This window comes from Brienomyrus brachyistius, chromosome 3 (genome assembly GCF_023856365.1).
Source record: "Brienomyrus brachyistius isolate T26 chromosome 3, BBRACH_0.4, whole genome shotgun sequence".
NCBI lineage: Eukaryota > Metazoa > Chordata > Actinopteri > Osteoglossiformes > Mormyridae > Brienomyrus > Brienomyrus brachyistius.
In genome coordinates this window covers 21,838,551-21,862,401 of record NC_064535.1, presented here as the reverse complement: position 1 = coordinate 21,862,401, position 23,851 = coordinate 21,838,551, and the positions used below count along the sequence as shown (strand labels likewise).

Here is a 23,851-nt window from a genome sequence, read left to right as displayed (position 1 = left end):
ATGGACCCATAAAACTAGGCCTCAAGCAGAACCGCGCACCGCCCCGGCTGCTCCGTACGCGGCGCCTTTCCGGAAGCTGCAGCCGTCCTCATTAAACAGCGTGCTGCCGCGGGACGGCATTCCCAATTAGGAATTCTGGGAACATCAAATGGACCGCCGATACGCACACGTGGCCGGCTCTGTGTCTGGACCAGCCCGGCGTACGACAGCACAGGCTTAAGCAGGAAATAACCGAATTCGTCAAATCTCTCCCCCCCCCCCCCCCCAGAAGCTCACAGGAATAGCCAGCGGAATGAAAACTGACCCGTTTCAAAGGAGCCCATTAGCCAGCGAGCGCAGGAGGTGAGGGCTGCTGCTGCTTCTCCTGGGGGGCTTTTGGGCACCCAAAGTCTCTTTCCGACTTGATTTACCTCCATACTTCTCCAGGCTGTTTACACAGGGCCTGGATCACTGTTTTCTTTCGGAATTGGGAAAAGGCCCTTTGGGAATCGTGTGTTTTTACGGCAGCCTAATGGGTTAATTTACGCTATGCTGCGGGAGTGTGCTTCGGCTCGAGGTTCTGAATCACGCCGTGTCTGTGGTACATGCGTGTGCTTGTTAATTCTTTTGTCGCATACTGTGTTACTCAATATGGAGTTTAACATGAAGGTGATTAGACCCCGTTTCATGTTTCAGCTGAAGAGGAAGGAGGGAGAGCAGAGAAATGGTCACACAAAGCCTGGGGGGCAGACCCCCTTCCAATTCTTAGCACCCCACCTACCTATGACTCTCTCATACACCCAGCAAATGCCAGCAGATCCTCTATCTCCTTCCCCAGATCTCCTTTCCCAGCGTGCCCCTGCATGCTCTCTTCCCGCATCCCCCCCAGAAGCTCATATCCATCCCCCTTTCTGCTGACAATTCAGGTAAGAAATCGCTCCAGTCAATGAAAAATTAGCATTGCTTATTTTTTTCTAGGCCAGTGTTTCCCAATCCGGTCCTCGGGGGCCCACAGACAGTCTGCATTTTTGTGGACTGGGAGGGAGCAAAAATATGGACTGTCTGTGAGGGAGCAAAAATGTGTACTGTGTCAGGAAGCTAGGAGGGAGCAAAAACATGGACCAGCTGTGGTGAGATACTGCTCTTGGCAAACCACTCTGTGACCATTTAGCGCGCTGTATGCTGTTCTCTCTGAAATGATTCATAATGTGTTTGTATACAGTATAGTGCAAAAGTCTTAGGCAAAGAAAATGTTTAAATGATGGTATAAAACTATGATTTTATGTCTGTCAAAGACATGTCTTTTTATGTATGTCTGTTTTAGATTTTCATTTCAAAACCTCTTTCCAAACCAGCCCAGTATTTGCAGCAAGCATCCAACATGCGCAAACATTTCTTGATCACTAGCACAACCTGTTTAGCTAATTAACACCTCATTGGTGTTAATTATTTAACTAATTCAGTTAATTCAATTATTGAGCTGGTCGTGAAATTTAAGAAATCTGTGGAATGGCTGAGGTGCCCCTGAGGAGAGGTTAGGGACCTGAAGCGGTGTTCATCTAGCCGTCCGATAGAATATCAGAAACATTTCAGAGAACTGGAGAAATTCCTGTTAGTTTTTATTGTATTACTCTTAATTTATGTTCTAAAATACACTTACTACCCAAATAAATAGCTTTAAAATTTTCCTCTGACTGCCCAAGACTAAGAAGTACTGCATGTTATCTGTTCATGCATTATTTTTGTAAAACACATTTAAATGCGATTTATTGTGGAGCGATTTGTCCTTCACAGGTAGAAGGAATAGAATGAACATGTAACTTGAAACTGCTGGACACTCCTGTCGGTACAGAGAGAGGGATGGGTGGTGTAGCGTACAGGATGTGCTGTTGTAAGAGGACACGTGTTTGTGTGCAGTTTCTTTACATCCAGGAAAGGTCGGCACTGTTCAACACCCACATTCGGCATCATCAGAAGCAGTGATTCCATGAGGACAAACACCTCCGTGTGGATTTCCTCTGCTGAAGCAGTAAAACACAAGGCCAGTGAGAGTCATTCTCTCTCCCTTAGGGTTCTGGGCTTCTAGCCCTTTCGGTCTGAAGGTTCTGCCTGCATCCGGCTGAAATCGAACTCTGGTTCGAGCGCGGCCATCGAGAGAGGTCACAAATCCTAGTTTACTGTCATATGTACCTCGTGGCCATGCAGGACAGTGTGCTAAACCGCGATGGAGCAGGGCATGCAGCGAGACCAAGAACGACGCGGGGTTTTAAAATCTCCGGAAGATGAACGAGGGGTTTGCGAAACGCCTTCCATGAAGGTCAAAGCAGACGCCATTCCCCACGTCTTGACAGCAGAGTGTCACAGAGCCACGTACGTCTTTATAAACCTCAACATCACAGGATCCCTACAAATGTTCCTCCCCACTATGAAACTTCTTCGGATGAAACCATGATTTAATGAGGCTTTCCCTTCATAACCATTTTGGATGCTAATCATAATTAATAAAATTCTTATGTGGATGACACCGAGGCCTACTGAACTGAGCTCTCCGATGACTGCGGGGGGAGGAGAATTCTCAATAACAAAGTACAAAATGACCACAGAGCCACAAGGCTCGGCTCCCTGTGGTGGGGTCGGGTTTTGGGAGGTGTGGCAGCGAGCCATGTTCCTTGACAGTCACCTTCACCAGGATCTCCTTGCCGACGTGCCAGATGTCACACCTGCTTACCGATGCAGGGCTTTTCAGCCACACAGAGCGGAATCTCAGTACAATTTTCATATTTGCCTGACACCTTCATCCAATGTGACATTCAGATAGTCTCTGGAGCAACTGGGGGGGTAAGGGTCTTACTCAGGGGCCCCACGGTGAAATCATTCTGCCGACTCAGGGATTTCAACCGCCGACTTTCTGATGACATCCTAACCTGCTGCTCCACACCGCAACAAACAGATAGTGAGAGCATCAGCCCTACAGCACCTCAGCTATTAAACGTCCACACCGCCCTGTCTCACGGATCAAATTAATCCCAGCTGTGTGCTCCAATTCCCCACTCTCCCCCAGCCCCACTGATTAGCAGAGGGGGGGGGCTCAACATACCCGGAGCAACAGAAATTAAATAAGGCTTGTGCCATGCCCCCAGTGCAGCCCATCTAAATCCATTTACTAAGAACATGTAGACACACACAGACATCTGTCACACCGCATTATACGCTGCAGTGCCTCTCAGTGCCAGCAGGGCGGCGCCGCGTCACACAGCCACGGGACGGCTCGTCCCACAGCGGCCCGACTCAAAGCACCTGTGAGATAACAGATGAATAAATGTCTTCCGCAAGACCTGTTAGAGGAACAGGAAGCGTGACAGAGTATGGACAACGGATGGAGATGGATTTCTGTATTTAGTGGGAATTTTCTGTTATACTGACAGTCTTGTGGATTTATATATATATATATATATATATATATATATATATATATATATATATATATATATATATATATATATATATATATATATATATATATATATACCAATCCGGTTTCCCAAAGCTGCCTACCTCCTACATTCTCCTAGGTTAGCAGAATTTAAAACATTACACCCTGGTAAAAAGGATTTAAAAGTTTTAAAGGAATTTAAAGGAATTACCGGATATTGACGGACAGAATGGAGAACCTGGAGAACCCGCAGACCCAGGCGGTGCGGGGTCACTCGGAGACACAGACACACACACACATACACAGATACATACACAAGCACACACACACACAGGCACACATACAGGCAGATGGTCGGTTACCTGCAACGGGTTGTAGAGCTCCTGCAGGGCATTCCGCGAGCCTCTGTGGCAACACACGTCCCCTACAAACGGGTTCCGCCGCAATACTGTAAGAGAACCGACAGTGAGAGCCGGGTGTTAATGACCATCCAGCCGGCTGAAGGATTTCCTGAATGAATATGTAGTGGATAGTGAGACAGAGACTTAAAACAATAACAGGACAGATGGAACGATGATTAAATTTCACATACGATTTTATCTTTCTTTATTTACGACATCTCGGTGATATCCTCCTGCATGTGTAAGGAGGGACTTCAATGGTACTAATGATGGGGTGTTGGGGGGGCATTTAACAATGCCCTGTAAGCTGAAATGGCTAATCCCCCACTCCTGACTATTGGAATTGCAGCAGGACATCAAGCGGTCACCTTGACAACATCAAGGTGCCTATCGATCCCCTGCCCCCCAACAGAGCACGGGGCTGAACATCCCTCATTAGGTGGATTTCCAACCCGATCCAGGGTCTCCAGCATCGCACTTCCAGGCATCTATGGCTTTTCAGCTTCTTAATTAAAAGACTCGTGGCACAGTGGAGCTGAATCGGCAGGCGCATTCACAGTCAGATTGCATCTTTCTCCATATGTTAAATTATGACACCCCCAGAAAAAACAATGGTCTAAATTTCATTACTCCATTGCCGGACAATTAAATGTGATCGGGATTAGCAGTTTTCTCTCGTTACTTGCACTCAAGTGGAGCAGAGTGAACCTCATCACCTGGGAGTTTGGACCCTTCAGAGTAACCGAACGGTTTTCTGTCCAAAGTGAGGCCTCCGAGCCCCAGGGAGATCTCAAGGCTACTTGGTAAGGGGGTAATTCATAGCTATTGCATTAGCGTTAGGGCTCGGCCAATTTCTATTCACCTGAAGTCTATTCGGTCTGAATAGAGCTCCTAATGTTTAGAGTCTCCACTGCCACAGCTTCTGTCCTGAATTTGCCGGGGATGCTAAGAAAACGATCGCCTGCATTCTGGGGGAAAAAAACCTTGTGGCAGCACAGGGCTACGCTCGCCTCTGGGGTCCGCGCACACCAGGCCTCATTCAGCAGCTGAAAGCCGTGCATTCCCAGGAACCGCCGGCGTCAAATGGAGAGGGACAACGCCCAAGCAGGCCTCCACTTCACTACCCCGAGGGCCAAATGGGGAATTTATAGAAAAGGGGGCATTTATCACACAGATGAGAGGCAGCTGGCTATAGAAGGACCCCTGATTTAGTAATTAGTAGGAAAGTAGGAAGTCAAGTTCACACTCGGCCATGCTGAGTCTCACTCATGTAGGCAAGTAGGCTGACTTTGCTGACGTCCCCACAATGCTGTCAAATCTCTCCTTCAGCAATCCATCACGTGAACAGTTAATGGATACCGACTTAGCAGGACCATACAGCTCTACGAATCACCACATCCACCACACAAAGATTTAGTGACACCCATTGTCAATAACAAGCAGTAGAATAGGACCTTAAGATGTAAACATTTCCGCCTTGTTATAATACATTTCATTGAACTTTATTTTTGCATGTTTAATTCAAATGTAAATGCTCTTGCACTTGGTGGAAAGAGAATCCAGCTCATTCATATTCATAAACACCAAGGAGCCAGAGACAGAAGCTCAGGTGTCGTACAGTTAAAGTAGGACATTAGCAAACATACAGAAAACGTCCAAACATACGGAAATAAAAATGGATTTGAAATATAAGCCGCTTTGTGATGATCTGACCCGTCCTTCTGTGAATTTCACCCGCTTGAAATGATCACTTGGGGGGGGGGGGGGGGGTGCTGTTATACACTGGAAAATGGAGGGGGGTGTTGGGCTGGGGTTGCATTTTTAGGGATAACTTGCTTTTCTGCAGAAAAATAATTTGTCACACAAATAGGTCATGTGTGGAAATACGTTTTATCCATGAGAATATATAAACAAGGTTTTAACATTTTAATGAAACATGGGTAGGCTATCTCAGAATGAGGGGGTATGATTTTCTGGTAATTTATGAGCTCATTTGTCAGAAATGATTGCAGTCACTTTGCTGAAGTGCAGATGCCTGGTGCAGCTGTGGTGATGGATGAGATGCGCCCACTTTACTGACAGATGAGGGAACGTCTCTATCCAACGAGTGACCTGCAGAAGGACACGACAGAAGGAGGACCTCCCTTCTGAGAAGATGCGGAGAGTAAGGCTGATCTTTATCCTCGCACCCACATGCGCACCTCCTGGTGCACCCCCTCACACCCACCCACACAGTGATTTGAGCCTCCCACAGGAAGACTACTATACGAAAACCAAGATTACATACACAAAGTGGTAGCTATTAAGCACTGACCAGCTCCTGCTACCTTAAAGAACATCGCTACGGTAATTAGCAAACGTCGTGTTCAGATGAATCAGTCATCTATCACTGGCTGGAGTGGCATCATTTGCCCGCCAACGATCTCCTGTTCCTCCAGCGGAATCTAGCTTGTGGCTAATAATTAGCATCCCCACGGAAATTGCGGTAAACCCAGGCCCCATTCATCTCTGCCAGTGGTGGATATTTCTTCTGCAAGGTGGAAGAGATTTGTGGCAATGAGAGCAGAGTGAAAATTATCAATAGAGCTCAGTAGTTCCAAATGATGATTGTTATGGGCCGAGCTGGTGCTTTAGACGTAAGAAAATCCCTAAGCCTCTATTCTAGAGGGCTGTCACTCATCAGGGCTGGATTCTATATATATATGTATATCTTTGGTCTATACTGGCTTACTGCCTTTGCCCAGTTTGTCTCTAACTCAGGCTGATCTTCTCTGCTTAAATCTCAGTGCTAATGTCCCACAAACATCTCAGAAGCAGTGTGGAACTGACATGGGAATGGAACCCATGGTACCGCTGTCTGGAGTTCAGTAGTGTGGGAAACCCTCAAGAGACGGGGTTCAGGCCCAGGACAGTCAGTCAGTATGGTCTCAGGAGGTATTCAGACCGACCTGTTTCCACAGGCAGTTGCCATTAATTCTCCCACCTGCCCCCCTTGGGTGAGTTATTCTAAGTTTCAGGCTTGACAATGCAGAGCAACCAAAGCAGTTCACCTGATGCATTGCTTGTAGTTGGAGAAAAGGTTTGCAAAGAGCAAGACCATGTGCCTCCATCTCACAAGTCCAGTATGGGAATGAATGGCCTGGGTTCTGAAACCTTCTGAGTCACTCTGCAAAGGAAAGGACACAACGCTGCACTCTGCTAGCCAAGACCTGCCTTTCCCATGCTCTTCAGAAGCCAACTTTAAGGGCCTTCATCTAACCCTTAATAAGCTCTCTGTTCCTCTCGCTTAGTCAGTAGTCAGACTTGGCAGGGAGAGAGGGTGGAGGTCCTTCACCAGCTCAGGCAGTGGATCAGCCGTTCTGGCACCGAGTTCTCCAAGTGCTGGGTGCAAGGCAGCAATGTCCTTTTTTTTTTGCACAAGGACAAGCATATTCTACCAGATTCGAATTGTCTCTTGGAAGTCAGACGAGGAGTTTTCAAAGGTCAGATTTCGCACTAACCGACTCACACGTGTCAGTCAAAGGATTGGCTGTTGCCTCGTGTGCCGTTCTGCATGTAAAGTAAGTCCTACCTGGGAATGCAATAGACACAGTGCCCCTTAAAAACTGAGGGTCTTCAACAAGTTCTGCAAGCCATTTAATACCAGATTACAGCCCCTGCAGCAGGTGACTAAGTCCTGCTTGCTAACCTGGGGTGTCTCTGGCCGTAACGCAAAGTCCCGTGGAGTCCATCTGAAAACTCGGAGAGCCGTTTGCTCTCATAGCCAGGATGTCCAATGTACACAAGGCTCAGGGTCTCTGTTTCCATGCTCCAAACTTCCAGATTCTGTGCGTGATGCACGTGACACTGGGGCCACTATGTAGGCCTCCCTGGCACTACTGAAAACTGTCCTCCTACAAACCGTGTTCAAAGCGCCCAAAGCTCCGATTATTAGCCATCATGAGGCATCACAGCATGCCACCATTGGCCAGATACGACTATCTGCCCACTTGCAACAGGAGGCCACAAATGACAGCTGTTTTTTGCCAGTGCTGATTGGCGGAAGGTGAACGCAGTCACCATCTCCCCTGTGAACCATTTCTGAAGGCAAAGCCTGAAAGAGGTACACGTACACGGAGTGGAGCTTGGGGTTTGAGGATAAATACAAAGTTTTTTGCAAAAGCTCAACCGTACTAGGTTAGGCCAGTAGAAGCATAGATGGTCTACAAAACATGACCGGTGAAGCTCTTGGAAACATTCACGCTGCGTAAGTCAGCAGAAAAGACTTCAGTGGGGTTCAGTTTGAACCTGGAAACCAGGAGTCCATCTGTCAGGCTCTCTATTCCAGGAAATAAAGCGCCCAAACGTCCTGTGGCAACGAGGTAACTGTCCCGCAAAGTCGCCAAAGTCACAGAGTAGGGCTGCAGTTATATGCTGCCTGATTATCGGCCTGCTGTCTCGGCGGTCTCCTTAGTGTGTTTTAGTCCCAGAGGTCAGGAGTGACACAGTAGCTCCTGATTAACCTGCAAAGACTAAACAAGGATGGGCATTAGACACATCCCAAACGCCAGAGGGTTGAAAAGTCACGCTATTTTCCATGATATTCGTTTAATTTCAGAGGTACACAAACTGACATAAAGGATATTACCTAACTTTCCATTGCCACAATTTTCTCTTAGCAGACAATCGCACGTTTTAAACCAGTCTCACGGCTGAAAATCGTCCCAGTTCTTGTCCCAAATGAAGATTATTATAGTTCTGTTGGCTTTCTGTAAACAGCGTTCCAAGAAACACATATTCCTTTAATCTGAAAAGATGAGTGAGCGTTTCTATAAATGGACATTATGACTGGGTTTCTGGTTAATTTGTAATTCTTGCCGCTTTTCAGTCCTGCGTGTTTCACTGACCTTTTAGGTCTAACTTTTTGTGGTCTGATGTTTATGAGAGCAAGTTGGACCTCAGCAGGGAAATTCACACAAATTAGTTTCCTCCCAAAGTACAGCTTCGATTAAAGATTAAGATTTGCGACCCAGGATCGGGGCTTCGCTGCCCTTCTGCCACCTGTGGTCTCAGCGTCACGTACTTTTATTTCAGGTTTGTACAGAGGAGCGGAACATCACCACGGTTATTGAAGGAAGAGAGCAATCGTTCCTGTTTCAGCTCAAGACGGTTGCCTCATTTTACTGATTTCTGCTGAAGATGTTTTTTCTGTGAGACTTGATATCAGGTTAAAGTAAAACAAGAGATACACTAAGAAAAAGGTACCACGTAAGGCCTCAAATAAAATAAACAAATGCTAGGTAAAAATATGGAAACCGTATGAAAACTGACCTGAACATTCACTGAAGACTGATAAGACTGGAATTTCTTAAAAATCCCGCTCATCTACGCAAGGTCGGTCGGCTTCCACCTGAGCGCTGTACTCACCCTGTAATCATGCACAACATCTGCAGGCATCTGGCAGCGGGGGATTGTGGGATAGCTAAGGATTAGTCGGCTACTAGTCTTACACCGGCGCTGTCAGCAAAGAAAAGCAATAAGCCGGCAGTCCTCACAGTGACCAGCGGGTGTGCTGCTTAAGGCTAGACCTCCTCCCTGCAGTCCAATCAGTGTAAAGGTACATGCACTCTGCCTGTGGGGCCTGCTAGCCCGTTTGATCTTCAACACCGCTGCGTGAGAGTTTTTGAAACAGCAATTTGGTCGATCTCACTTAGTATAGTCAGAAAATTAGCCATACCCAGACAATGGTTTTGTTTTTGTATTCATATGAGGTTAAATGATAAAGGCACATTATGGGGGGGAACTTGAAACAGCTGCCTTCATGTTAGACCAAAGATTGTGGCGGCTAGTCAGCGAGAGCGTTTCCTGCTTCGAGAGCCTGTTTGTGACCATGTAGCATATAGAGCAAACTGTCAGGTGGCGCGAATTAATAAAGACCCAAGTTTCAATGGCTAGAATCTTTTCTCCAAAGAGTGACAGAATGTGAGGTCAGGGAGGGAGCAACGGATTGGTGTGTGAAGGAGCTTCTAGAGTTTGACTTTAGGTGTGTTTATTCAAGTCTGCCGGAGGCAGGACATGAACAGATTGGTGTGTGAGGGGTGCAGTGAGAGTGGACCCCACAAAGCTGTCAGTAAATCACAGAGGCCCCAAACCCAGCACGACGGGGGCATGGTGAGGGGGCAGTGTGGGGTCTGCACGCCTGACTAGAGCCCCCCAGAACAACAAGCCTTAGAAACACAACCCAGCGATATGCCAACATGCAGGGAAAGAGGGCATCACCCCGGCACCATCGACGCGATGACCTAACCTCCTAAAAATAGACCGGGCCCCCAGTCAGACTCTATAATGATCTGGCTGCCTCAGCACGGGCCTAATACCACAAGTATAAAGACCAGAGGTGAGGAATTCAAGTCCAGAGAGTAAGAGTCCAGACCAAGATTTTGTTTCAACCAACGAATTGACCATAAAGAGTCAGTCACAGAGTATTCAACTGGTTGGTTGAAATAAAATCTTGGTCTGGACTCTCTGAAACTGAACTATTGACCTCTGGCAAAGACTCACATATACACACATGACACCCAGCAGACAGCGAGTGAATGTGGTGCCCAATCAGACGAGGGGGGCTGTGGAACATGATCCTCAGTCCGAATGAAATACAAAGAGAGAATCTTTGGGAATGGGGAGAGAGACTCAGCTGCTACCTCCGGTCCGTTTGGTTCTCATCACGCAGGAAGTTAAAACGCTCAGGATGAACAGCTGGTACTGAGGGGGCGCGCACAAACATCCACGCGTGAAAGCCCACAGTGCGCCACCCTCCCAAACCCCCCTTAAGTCCCCCTTGATTTCACTCTGTGCACCTCCAGATGCATTTGTTGACCACTCACCCTCTGTCGCTCATGGACTGGGGAAAGACCTCCCCAGGGTGCCTATAAAGCACACATGCCACACAGGAACAAAGTCCCCCGTCGAAATACATTTACGGTGGCCCTTATAGGTAAATGTTACCCTGCACCGTGATGATACAGACCTACTTAGTCACTAAAATATTCATTTGTATGACAAACGGAGCAACAGCAAGGTTTACTGTAATCACCCAGCAAAGAGCTGATGCAGGGCCAGTATCTGGTCACAAATAGAGTTCAAACATTGCAACAACCCCACGAAGTACATTTTACAGCCCAACGCAGCACTGCTGCGAAGCAAAAATGAATGCAGTGATCCCGATACAATATCACACAGGCTAGTCGTGTTTACATAACTGTATTTAACAGATCTTTACAAATCCCTGCAGAGAGTGATTGAAATGGTATTTATTTTACATAATTATATTTTTGTTTGTGACCTTTTCATAATTAAAACATCTGAACCGAACCCTTTAATTATACCTTTAATAAATTCTCTGGAAGGAGACATTTGTTACACAAAATGTCGACGTGGATGGAAAAAAGTCAGTGAGGCTGCTGGAGAGAATTGAAAGTGTGTTGAAGAAGGGCTTGAGAGAGAGGGGGGACCTCAAACGTGGCAGAATAATGAGGGGCAGGACCTCAAGAATAGAGGGACCTCAAGATGCAGGACCTCAAAGACAGAGGGACCTCAAGATGCAGGACCTCAAAGACAGAGGGACCTCAAGATGCAGGACCTCAAAGACAGAAGGACCTCGAGAGACAGGACCTCAAAGACAGAAGGACCTCGAGAGACAGGACCTCAAAGACAGAGGGACCTCGAGAGACAGGACCTCAAAGACAGAGGGACCTCAAGAGACAGGATCTCAAAGACAGAGGGACCTCGAGAGACAGAATCTCAAAGACAGAGGGACCTCGAGAGACAGGATCTCAAAGACAGAGGGACCTCGAGAGACAGAATCTCAAAGACAGATGGACCTCAAGATGCAGAACCTCAAAGACAGAGGGACCTCAAGTGACAGGACCTCAAAGACAGAGGAACCTCGAGTGACAGGACCTCAAAGACAGAGGAACCTCAAAACACAGGACTACAAAGATCGAGGGATTTCAAGAGACAGGACCTCAATAAAAGAGAGCCCTCAATGACCGAGGTAGCGGAAGAGATGAGGCCTCAAAGACAGACGAATGCCCCTGCATAAACTTTCAAAACGTGATTGTTTACCTAATAAAACCCACCCATATCAGCCACTAAGAGTGGCACAGAGCTTCTGGGTACACGGTGTGTGAGCGCACTTGCCTGGATATATGAGCGTCTTGAAAAAAATGCTAATTTATTTGAGTTACTACGGAAACTGAAAGTGTTATTAAGTGTAGCTCCGGTCTGGGTTGGTTAGTGAGGCGGATTCGAGAGCCAATCAGAGAAAAAGTACACTGAACCGCAAAGCCTAATGGGTCAGCCTGCCTCCCTCATCACCAGCCATCCTCTGACCTCCACCCCCCACCCTGTCTGGTAGCAGCAGAAAGAGGAGGCCCCAGAGACCAGGATGTTAACGGGAGAGGCTCTAATCTTAAATCATTTCTACTGAAGCTCCAGCTCCAGTCCCCACCAACCCCCCACCCAAATGAGGACCCTTTCAAATGGTTGCTAGGAAATTGGATAACAGAGGAACTGTAGCATGGGGCCCCAGCCCCAGCACCTCAGATGGAATCGCACATCACGGAAGCGGGTCAGGGTGCTGTGGGCACTGGAGGCATGTACTTATTTCACCAGACCACTAGGGGGTGCAATACTTAACGATGAAATATTAAACAAACAAGAAGTCCCCTCCACTCTCTGATTTCTCCCCCAGTGCCTGTGAGGGGTGATCTCACGGTGGCGATCTCGTTCCTAACATCAGATCGAACAGCCCTCCCCCAACCCCCAAGCCAGACTGAGGGTCAGCCTTTGAAGGGGGGAGGGGGTTCAGGGAGATCCGAATGACAGTCGACTTCATACCTGTGGCCCAAGTCAGCTGGTGCAGTAGAGGCCGGCTGGGGAGGGGGGGGAGGGGTGTGGATTGTAGTGGGGGAATCAGAGAGCAGCAGAGAAGTAGTCAGCAGGTCTGCCTTGATAAGAGTGAAGACTGCAGTTTCCCTGGAGGGCTTCCAGAACATCTCCACTTCACACCTTAGTATTACCCTCTCTTCCAGCAGGAGATGTCCCGTAGAGGAAACAGTGAGAGATATGTGTTTGGGAAATCTGTACCGCGGAGGTGGGGTTTTGGGGGCGGAGTTTGGGACGTGCCTAAGCGGGCACGGGCTATCCTGATCCTTCATGCAGCGAAATAAAGGCTGGGAATTTCTATTTCCGGGCCTCCTGCAGGATGTCCCGAGGCGGTCAGGGTCGCTGCAGGTCACTAACCCTACTGGGCAGCAGCTGGATGGCAATTTAAACCCCTAATTAATCACATTATATGCATTGGGCAAGCCAGAAGGGGGTGCTGTGAGTCAAGTGCCCCGCCCACTTCCCACAGTTCAAAACAGAATGGAGTACTGGATATCCCTGCTAAAAAGGTCTGTCTATGGTCATTACATCACCCCACCGCCGGTGCCATAGCAACACGACAGGACCCCCATCACCCTTTATACGCCAGTGAGTTAAGTGCATAATTGGGAGAGAACTGCCTTTTGTTTGCAAGCAGAAAAACAGGAGACAGAGCATAGTTTGTGAGAGATCCCAAACCCACTGGCCTGCCGCCAGCCAGGCCACAGCGCCACCCCTGGCCCGGGAAAGAACCTGCCCCTGCACAGGGACGGACCCAGCACTTGTGATGGGCTCCTTGTAGGATTTTAAAGACCTGTACGCAGCACAGCTGCATTGTCATGGTGCACCGACATGTGGCAGTGTAAGGTTCTGCATGACAGTGTGTGGCTCTGTGCTTCTCTGTGTGACAGTGTGGCGGCTCTGTGCTTCTCTGTGTGACAGTGTGGCGGCTCTGTGCTTCTCTGTGTGACAGTGTGTGGTTCTGTGCTTCTCTGTGTGACAGTGTGTGGTTCTGTGCTTCTCTGTGTGACAATGAGTGGCTCTGTGCTTCTCTGTGTTCAGTGTGTGGCTCTGTGCTTCTGTGTGTGACAGTGTGTGGCTCTGTGCTTCTCTGTGTGACAGTGTGTGACTGTGTGGTTCTGTGCTTCTCTATGTGACAGTGTGTGACAGTGTGTGGCTCTGTGCTTCTCTGTGTGACAGTGTGTGGTTCTGTGCTTCTGCGTGTGACAGTGTGTGGCTCTGTGCATCTCTGTGTGACAGTGTGTGGCTCTGTGCATCTCTGTGTGACAGTGTGTGGCTCTGTGCTTCTCTGTGTGACAGTGTGTGGTTCTGTGCTTCTGCGTGTGACAGTGTGTGGCTCTGTGCATCTCTGTGTGACAGTGTGTGGCTCTGTACTTCTCTGTGTGAGTGTGTGGTTCTGTGCTTCTCTGTGTGACAGTGTGTGACAGTGTGCGGCTCTGTGCTTCTCTGTGTGACAGTGTGTGGCTCTGTGCTTCTCTGTGTGACAGTGTGTGGCTCTGTGCTTCTCTGTGTAACAGTGTGTTACAGTGTGTGGCTCTGTGCTTCTCTGTGTGACAGTGTGTGGCTCTGTGCTTCTCTGTGTGACAGTGTGTGGCTCTGTGCTTCTCTGTGTGACAGTGTGTGGCTCTGTGCATCTCTGTGTGACAGTGTGTGGCTCTGTACTTCTCTGTGTGAGTGTGTGGCCTCCCTCCCCAGTCTGTATAATCAAAACCCCCATCTGGGTTTTGTTCTGATGATGAGGAAAACATTTTTTTTATATCACCCCTTTCATCTCCTTCTCCTTTTCGTCTCTACTACTAAAAGGCTCTGGAAATAAACACCCACATGCATCCTGTACACAAACACAGACACACACATGCATGCACACACACAAATCCCGTGGCAAAAGTAAAGAGGTACAGATATACCTTTACTGACCAAGGAGTAACTTCAGCTGGGTTAACCAATCACCTTGCACACTTAATACAAAAAGTATAATTTATTCAATGAAAATATTCAGACCAATATATTTTAAATGAATTAAACTTTAAGGCAAAAGCACTAAACTTGTTTACAGAGGGTACAATGAAACCAGATCACAATTGGGAGATCCCAGTCTTGTTGCCAGGCAACGGGAGGAGGCCTCACACTCTTCAGCCAAGGGGCAAACACCGTGCTTCGGGTCAAAGTCACACCCAGGGTCACATGACGGGTCGGTCGCCATCCCCCTGCCTGACACCCCCTTTCAGTAACCACTCGTTTCAAACCATTACCCCCCCAACAAAGTGCCTCACTATGCAAAATAACACCGGACGGCGTATGCCTGCATAATGAAGGTCGGCTGGCTTACCAAGCATTCTAACGAGCCGTGCTCCGCCGCAGTAACACGCTAACAGCAGCAGGGGGGGCTCTGTTATCAAGCCGCAGGGCGGAGTCACACCGTTGTTTACAGTTCGCTGCTTCCTGCCACCTCCTAACTGCTATTCTGGCCCATTTATCCCTCACAATGTCGCTGATCCCAGATCAGATTGCTGCTTCCTGCCACCTCCTGACTGCTATTCTGGCCCATTTATCTTTAGCCATGTCGCTGATCCCAGATCAGTTTGCTGCTTCCTGCCGCCTCCTTCTCAGCCTCTCTGCCGGCTTCTCCTTCCCAGTGGGTGGCCCCTGGGGTGGCTGTTTTGCCTCAGGCATGTAGCACAGAGATTCCTCACTGAACAGCAGTGGCCGCCCCACCCCCTCTGACATGCCACGCTAGGGCTCCCTCTCCCTCTCTCTCTCCCTCCCTCCCTCTCTCTCCCATGACCCTTCAGAGGACAGCAACACAGAACTCAGCTCCGGGATCCATAAAGAGTTAGAGTTTTCACTGGGGGAGTCAGAAAAAAAAATGTGTTTAATTTAACGTCCTTTTAGACTTGCACAGTGACGCCATTCAGTGACTTTCTGCTGCATTTTCGGCTGAAATCCCCACACGCATCTTGGCAGATCCACACCCTTCCCTTGATGTTTTGGGCAGGACTGCACCACTCGAACCCAGGGCATCCCTCTGGGGGTGTAGACATGCTGGTAATCCTCGCCACTCCCCCATGCCCACCCTGCTCTGTACCACCTTCCAGAGGCGACTCGGGTCAGCTTTACACCAGCGTGTTCAGAGCTGTCTGTGCCACGGGGGAAAATCAAACTGGCCTACATCCAGGACCAGATCTGACAGAGAACTCTGGCTCTTTCCCAACACAGTGGCACCAGGTCTACATTTACCTAGAACCGACCCAGAACCCCATCGCCACCCCCTCCTACTCCTCAGAGTAAACTGCTTAAGGGGCGGCACCCAATACCCAATTATTGCTCAGAGCTGTTTGAAACAAAGTAGAATTTTTGTTTTTAGAAGAAAAGCTTTAGTGTTCTAAAACACACCCCGATTCAAGCATGTTTGTTCCTCGGCTCAATACTTGTTATTCAAGTTCTTCAGAATAAAGCGCTGCTGCTCAGCCGGGGTGGGGGGGGGGGGGGGGGGGGGGGGCGCAGTGGGATTGTCCCACACTGACGCAGAGGCCTCTAGGACGAGCTGCAGGTCCGCGCATGTTATTAATTAGACCAACGGGACCCTCTCCGTTAGAGATTGATTATGCTTATTGTTAACTGATTTTATGACTGACTACACTTCAAAAATGCCAATATTTACACAGCTGCGTTCAGCGTAGGCAAACAAAATGACAGTCCTGCACGGGTGTCCTCTGACGGGAAGTATTTCATTTTGACAGAATGGAAGATTCCAGTTGGCTTGTTAATTCTTTTCCAGGGAAACGTTCACTGCCATCGGGAAGCTGGCTTCTGTTTCTCATTTGCTCTAAAGTTCAAAACTACTGTTCTTCGAGGGCGGACTTGGCTGTGACCACGTTTGCCAAATCCCATCGGGAAAATTGCGCTCTTAGATCTTAGAGATCTACCAGCCCTGCCTACCTATCTATGTCTGTCTATCTATCTATCCATCCATCCATACCTGCTCGAGCACTTCATTGTAAGTCGAAACCCCCTGCTCATTTGAGGGGGGCATTTTTGAGGCTTATGCCGACTTATTTTAATCAGGGACAAATAAATGAAGATCTCCAGCCAATTCCGAGAGGAAACGGCAGCACGGGCAGCTGTGTATGTTTACAGGCTGACTGACCTTAATCACACTCAGTCTATACACCAGCACGACTGACCTCCTAATGCCCTGGCTCAGAGGCGATTATTATGGGATATAATTTATACTCATCACATCGTGTTAATCACAGAAAAGCAGAAGAGAAGATAAGAGATGCACGGCAGGAGCAGGGTGCCCTGCTGGAAGCGGTCCTGCTCTGCCATGGACCGAGGACTTCACTGCATTCCTGGCTGCCCCGGGCAGGCAGCAGACCGTCAGGTGACAAGCTCCTCGCCCCCATGGCCAAGGGGGGGCGGCATGGCGGTGACTCAAACCGAAAGGGGAACAGGCCAATGAAACGCGTGACCCAGCAGCTGGATGCTAACACCAGCCGCATGGACAAGCATCTGTTTCTGGCAGCTGCAAGGACAAGGAATGTCATGGGATGGATGGATGGACGGATGGATGTAAATGTTCCATAATTGCTAAATTTCAGAAGACATGAACAGACCACCCCTCCCCTTTTCCATTACCGTTTTCGCAGGATTCCGCTCTGCCAGAGCCCCGCAATGCCCACCCCCTTCTCTTTTCGAGCCCAAAGAATGATTAGGTCTCCTTTGGGAGATGCAAAATTCAGCTTGCGTCAGCAAAAAAGACACTTTTAAAAAGCACAATATGGCTGGTGCTGCGAGTGTACCCCCCCCCCCCCCCCCCCCCAGCCGAGCAGCTGGCCACTGCTGGACTGAATGCAGTCACACTTGTCACAAGAGATACTTTTCAACATGCTCCTGCAGCCAATGCGTTTCGGTGCCAGAAGAACGGACCCCCTGACCAGCAGTCCCAGAGGGATCCTATCCTTCATCCCACTTTCTCCTCAGGGTCTCTCTTTCCATCGCTTCTCCTCTCTGCAACAAACACACCATTGGCACCCCCCCCCCCCCCCCACCCAAATCTCTCCTCCCTGGCTGTGTTTGGAGGGTAGGCCCCTCTATATTTAGCACACAGTCTGTGGTGGACATAACCCCCCCCACCCCTCCACTGGGTCTTTTTCTCTGGGATGCAGCTTTGCCACAAAGCTCAGCTGGGTAGGACAAACCCTGCAGGGAGGGGGAGAGGGAGCTGCAGAGCACCAATCACGGCAGAGCACCAATCACGGCAGAGCACCAATCACGGCAGAGCATGCGTCAGCAGTAATCACACTCTAATTTATTACATTTATTAGATTTTAGGTTCTATTTAGTGGGTAGCACAATGACCTCACACCTCCAAGGTTAGGGGCTCGAATCGCACCTCCTACAGTCCAAAGACATGTAGTCAGAATAACCCATGTTTCTAAACTGCCTGTAGTATGTAAGTGTCCGTTTCTCAGCACTATGACAGACAGGAATTCCACCCAGGCCGGACCCCAGCTCCAACGCCCTGCCCACGCCCCTGACCAGGATAAGCGGTTAGAAGATGGATGGATGATGTATCATTATGGTTTGTCAGGGTTTACTGCGCGTTCTTTGCTCTTTGCACAGGGCTGGAGTGAACAGGCAAATGGAGGAGTTTCCGACTTAAAACGGAAAAGAGGAACTTCTGGTGAAGCTGGAGAGAGGGGAAGACAGCGGACAGAAGGAAGACGAAGGAGAGAAAGAAGAAGACAAGACGAGTCTTGCTTCAGCTCCAGTCTGGTGATTCATCTCCAGACCCTCATTTATAAGTTTGTAGGAGGAGCTGAGTCATACATCTGGATGCCTAATTAGCCGTTCGGTTCATTACATGACATTTTATTTATGCAGCAGCTGCTTTTATCCAAGCAACATAATAATTATTTTTTTTAAATCAGGGTCAGACAGTCCCAGAAGGGATTAAGGGCCAACAGCGAAATCACTTGGCTGACCCTGGGATCCGATCCCGCTGAGCCTCAGCACTGCCATTCGCACCTCTAGCAGAGACCCCGTTACCCGATTCCTCATTATGGAGAGAGACCCTCTGATCTGAGGGAATAAAACCCGTGTGGAAAAACAAACGATCCCAAGAGCTAAAACGTGTTACAGTCCCAAGAAACGTCTGTGTCTGAGCACAGTGGGACCTTCACAGGCACACACACAATCACAGACACACACAGTGACAGAGACACACACAGTGACACACACTCACACAAACATGTTCGCATTCATATCTTTGTGGGGACCATCCATTCACTTCTATGTGCATAAGCCTAATCCCAACATGACCACCTTAACCTCCACCCAGCCCTGACCTTAACCATAAGTACCCAAACAAAATACAAGACCTTGGACATTTTGTTTTTATTGTAGTCACTAATTTTTATGAAACCGAGTTGCCGTTGACAACAGAAAAATAAAAATAAAAAGTCAAAATAACAGGTTTTTATCACATTGTGGGGACCAATGTAATATATACATGACTCCCACACACACACACACACACACACACACACACATACCCAGGCACTGACCATCCACACGGTGAAGTTCACAGTGTGAACTCCACTGCTGAAAACTGCCACCCCCCGCACCCCCCCGGCGGGTGCGTAATAATGATCAGGCCTCCCCCTGCGAGCGAGAAGGTTGCCGCTGATGAGACTCCCGGCTGCTGCGGCTGCATTTTAATCAAACCCCCCCTGAGATGCGCTTAAGGCCAGAAGGGTTTGGGGGCGGGGGGTAGGCGCTGATCGACAGACCCCCCCAACAGGCAGCAGAGGCGCGGAGGAGTCGATCAACTGCGTGTGAAATGCCTCATCAAAGGCATCTTGGGAGAGACCCCCTCTGTCAGACGGCGATTACAGATCATGACATACCGGCTAGAGGGAAACCGCACTCGGCCCTTACACGGTATTTCCATGTGTGTCAGTCAGCTCTTAGAGCCAAAATGGCAGCTCTTGTGGTTTCGCTTTTCCAATACGACTTTTAGAACTTTAATAATGTCGTACTGGGAGACCCTCATATTCGCAGTTCAACACGATGATGAAGATGCCATGAGGAAGCCTGGAAACCCAGACAGATGACAGGTCATTACGACGTCCATACGATCACTGGGAGTTAAAGTCAGTTTGATGGCACACATATATCGCTTAAACGGCTGGACATTAAAATTCATGGTAAGACAGAGAAGGTGTGGCTCAGCAGGATAAGCCACTGTACCTGTGATCGGAGGGCCAATAGATGAAATCGCAGACGTCCCCCTGAGAAAGGCCCTTAACCCCCAACTGCTCCGGCGATTGGCTGACCTTTCATTTTCAAAAAAAAATGTTATGAGTATAACAGCAGGTCCTGCCCGGGAAGCGGACCAGAGGCCATACGATTGCAGTTCTGATCATTATTCTAGTGGAATTTAAAGGGTCCGGATGGTTCCATGAGCTACAGGGTGCCCCGTGTGGTTCTGTTTGGATATAACACCCCTCAGGCGAGTTCAGGCCTTCAGGATTAATGGGTAAAAACGGCGCCACAAAAACCGGCAGCCAAATAAAAACTCAATTAGAGCAGCATACCAGATTCCTTGGAGATAAGGGATAATAACAGGCCTGGTCGGTGAGCGGGGGTTTCCGAAGGCACGTGCGTAATTAGGGGCTGTAAAAAGGCGTGCTGCCAACAGGGACGGGACCCAGGCTACATGCACTCACGGCGTACGATCGGGATCTTCAACGCTGGCCTGTAACACGATTTGTTCTCACAGGGTGACGTACGCAAATTCCAACGGAACGCCCCGATGACCCAGCCACCGCTCAGTACATCCCCGGTGACTGCATGAGCCATACGCAGCTTGTACAAACACACAAACACAAACTTTGTTCAGCCGTACCTCTCAAGTTATTATCCCGGGCAGATTTTCCTAATCTGGTCCTCAGAGACCCACGGTCCATGTTTTTGCTCTCTCCCAGCTCCCGGAAAGGGCTTTCTGGCAGGGAACTAGGAGGGAGCAAAAATCTGAACTGTCTGGCAGGGAGATGAGAAGAAGCAATAATGTGGACTGTCTGGCAAGGAGCTGGGAGGGAGCAGAAATGTGGACTGTCTGCGAGTCGACAAGGACCAGGTTTATTACCTCAATATGTGTTAAATCCATCTTCCGCTGAGGGAGCTGTAATGCTCAGGACCCCAGGGTGTCAGCCGGGTGTGTGGTTGTGGGGGTGGGGTGGAGTGGGGAGAGGGGGGGTTTTCAGAAGCATGCCGGACCATCTCGAGCCCCGAGCTGCTCGCTGAACATCATTCAGCTCCAGCGAGGGAAGTGTTTACCGAAAAATGCGGTGAAGTGGGAAAGAATGTCAGTTACGCTCACTGACCCTTGGAGCTGTGGGTTAGGAACTACCTGCTAAATGTACCTGTCAGTCACAGGGGGGGCATGATGCTCCACAGATGGCCGGGAAGGCGGCCGTGATGGCGGCCGGGAAGGTGGCCGGGATGGCGGGCAAGGAGATGGCCGGGAAGGCGGCCGGGAAGGTGGCCGGGATGGCGGCCGGGAAGGTGGCCAAGGAGATGGACAGGATGGCGGACGGGAAGGTGGCCGGGATGGCGGCCGAGGAGATGGCCGGGAAGGCGGCCGGGAAGGTGGCCGGGAAGGTGGCTGGGATGGCGGCCGGTTAGGTGGCCAAGGAGATGGACAGGATGGCGGACGGGAAGGTGGCCGGGATGGCGGCCGAGGAGATGGCCGGGAAGGTGGCCGGGAAGGTAGCTGACTATGGCCAAACTGTCCTTCCCTTATGGGAGTTTTCCTTTGTTTATGCTACATTTCCTTTCTTCCCATAAACCTGTGGTCCCGGACTCTCAGAGGAATTTATGATGCATGTTGCATACCTACATCCTCCTACAAATCTGTGGCCACGCCCTGGGCATACATGTGTGTACGGCCATCGCTTGACCACACCGGGATCTGTGTGGGGGGTGAAGCTGGGGCAGATTTGACACTCAGACTGGAGACAGGACTGACTAACTCCTGCACGACTGATGATCACAGCAGCAGCAGTGATCGGCTTTTATATCACCTTAAAATGCATGACTTTCTCTTCATGGTGACCTTCTCCATTTTTGGCCTTCGGTGGTCTGACCGTTCATCTTGCCGCAAGACGGCCAGGATCTAATTTAAAGGCTGCTTCTCCTTTCAGAAGGCAGAAGCACGGGATCTTCATATTGCGCGAACGATGGCACTCACTGAAGCGAAGAATCTGTCCAGGCGGATTTTTCTCCTCTCCACCGGCACACCCTCTGCGCTCGCCGGTGCCAGTCAGGGGAAATGAGGCAGTGCCAAGGCGTTCCTGCCTAGGCTGGTGGCCCGTAGTGACGACCTCATTTGCCGACGTGGCTGTGGTTACGCCAAGCCCACTTTCATGGTCATAAAGCCATCGTGGATATTTTGATTGCTAAGGCAAGCGCTTGTCTCCATGGCGTTAGTGAATCTTTAGAGTTCCCTTGCTGCTGTTCTTCATCTGAAGAACTTCTGGAAATATAACGAGCTGGAGAAAAGACCTATAATGTAACTCATCCAGTCCAGGATGGCCTCTCTCTCGTACTCTGTCCAACAATGTCCAAACTCACCACGACCCTGGACTAATGAGCAAATATGAGAGATGCATCCTCCAACTTCTGCTCCTTCTGGGTGCAAATTGGAGGATGTACAGATGGAGAAGGTGAAAGGTCAGTGGACAACGAAATCACCAGATATCCTGTCCATCCTGTCCTTTACATGCCCTAGAAGGGTTTCTGCAAAGGCTCATCTCAATTACCAAACGTTTATGAATCCTCGCGAATGAACGCGAACCTGAAATTCTTCACTAACTTCTTAATGACTGCTCTTCGTGCCGACATTGACTGGAATAAGCAGCAATCGAGCCGGGCTTTGCCCCCTCAAATCATCGTTCAGGGTCAGTCGATGCCAGGAAGCCATTTAACCGTGAAGGAAATTGGAAGAAGCATCTTTGGCTGAGCCATTTCTAACGGCCTTCCGTCCTTCCAGCTCACCGTCCACACGATCGATGCAGCATTACCGAACACCGCTGCCCCTCACGGGCCCTGTCCTCCAAAGAAAGCGGAGGTTTACAGGGGTGAAATGATTTTTGTGCCTTTCCATGGACGAATCGATTTCTGTTGCTCAGGATTCAATACAGAAAGCTAAAGAGTGTTCAAACCCTAACCCTTTTATTACTCTGGCCCCATTGTGCGCTTATGGGAGGTAAAACCACTTTGCATTTGAAAACACCAAGTTAAACGCAGATTGTAAAGTTTATCGTTGTTTCCTCTGATTCTTTAATGGTTGTCAGGGGTGATTTTTTTTTAAGGTAGGGAGATGAGATGGGCCACAATTCATATAGAGGGGCCAACCTCATCAATAGTCAATCATGTATTTTGAATCAGTGAGTGACAGGGAGCACTTGGGGGGCCAATGAGCTTTCAGCTGGGGCCAGAGCCCCTATGGGCCCAACCTCTTCGATCAAGAATGGGGCGATCACCTATCTTCATGCGGTTGTCTGGGTTACTTGTTGATAGAGTCATATATGCTGTCACTATGGATGTCTGGTTCTTCTTAAACTACTACAGGATGAGCAGGACTCCATCAGGACCATCACCCATGTGTCAGCTGCTCCTGTCAGGCACCAACACCCTCAGCTTCTCAATCTATGCTCCTCACAGTCCTACGAAGGATGCGGATGATGGCCATGTTCTGGAAGACTGCCTTCCATCCCACCCCCACCAGCTACTGCTGGTTTCCAAACCACATCTGCAGAAGTCCAGGGGAGCAGCTGGAGACCTTGTCAACATTTGGGGTGATAAATCAGCGAATCCGATAAAATGAATATAACCCCCACCCTGCCAGACAGAGAGGTGTTGAATCAGAGCGACCTCAGACACCGCTGTCCCCGTGACCCCCGGCGCAATGCTGCCGCCGTCCTCAGGGTGAGTCACAGTGAGTCACAGTGAGTCATGGACAACCTCAGGCTTTCCACGGGTGAATTGTCACGCCGACAAACTCTCCCATCCTCGGCACGGTTGACATCGCCCCTTTGCTCTGATG

At 49.3% G+C, this 23,851-nt stretch overlaps 1 protein-coding gene across 1 annotated transcript in view; it reads right to left on the bottom strand.

The window, feature by feature from the left end:
• chst11 (carbohydrate (chondroitin 4) sulfotransferase 11) overlaps window positions 1–23,851 on the bottom strand; it is a 57,557-nt gene that overhangs the window by 22,058 nt on the left and 11,648 nt on the right. The window contains 1 exon segment of the mRNA XM_049007899.1: window positions 3,775–3,860. Within this exon segment, the coding sequence (XP_048863856.1) occupies window positions 3,775–3,860 (86 nt within the window).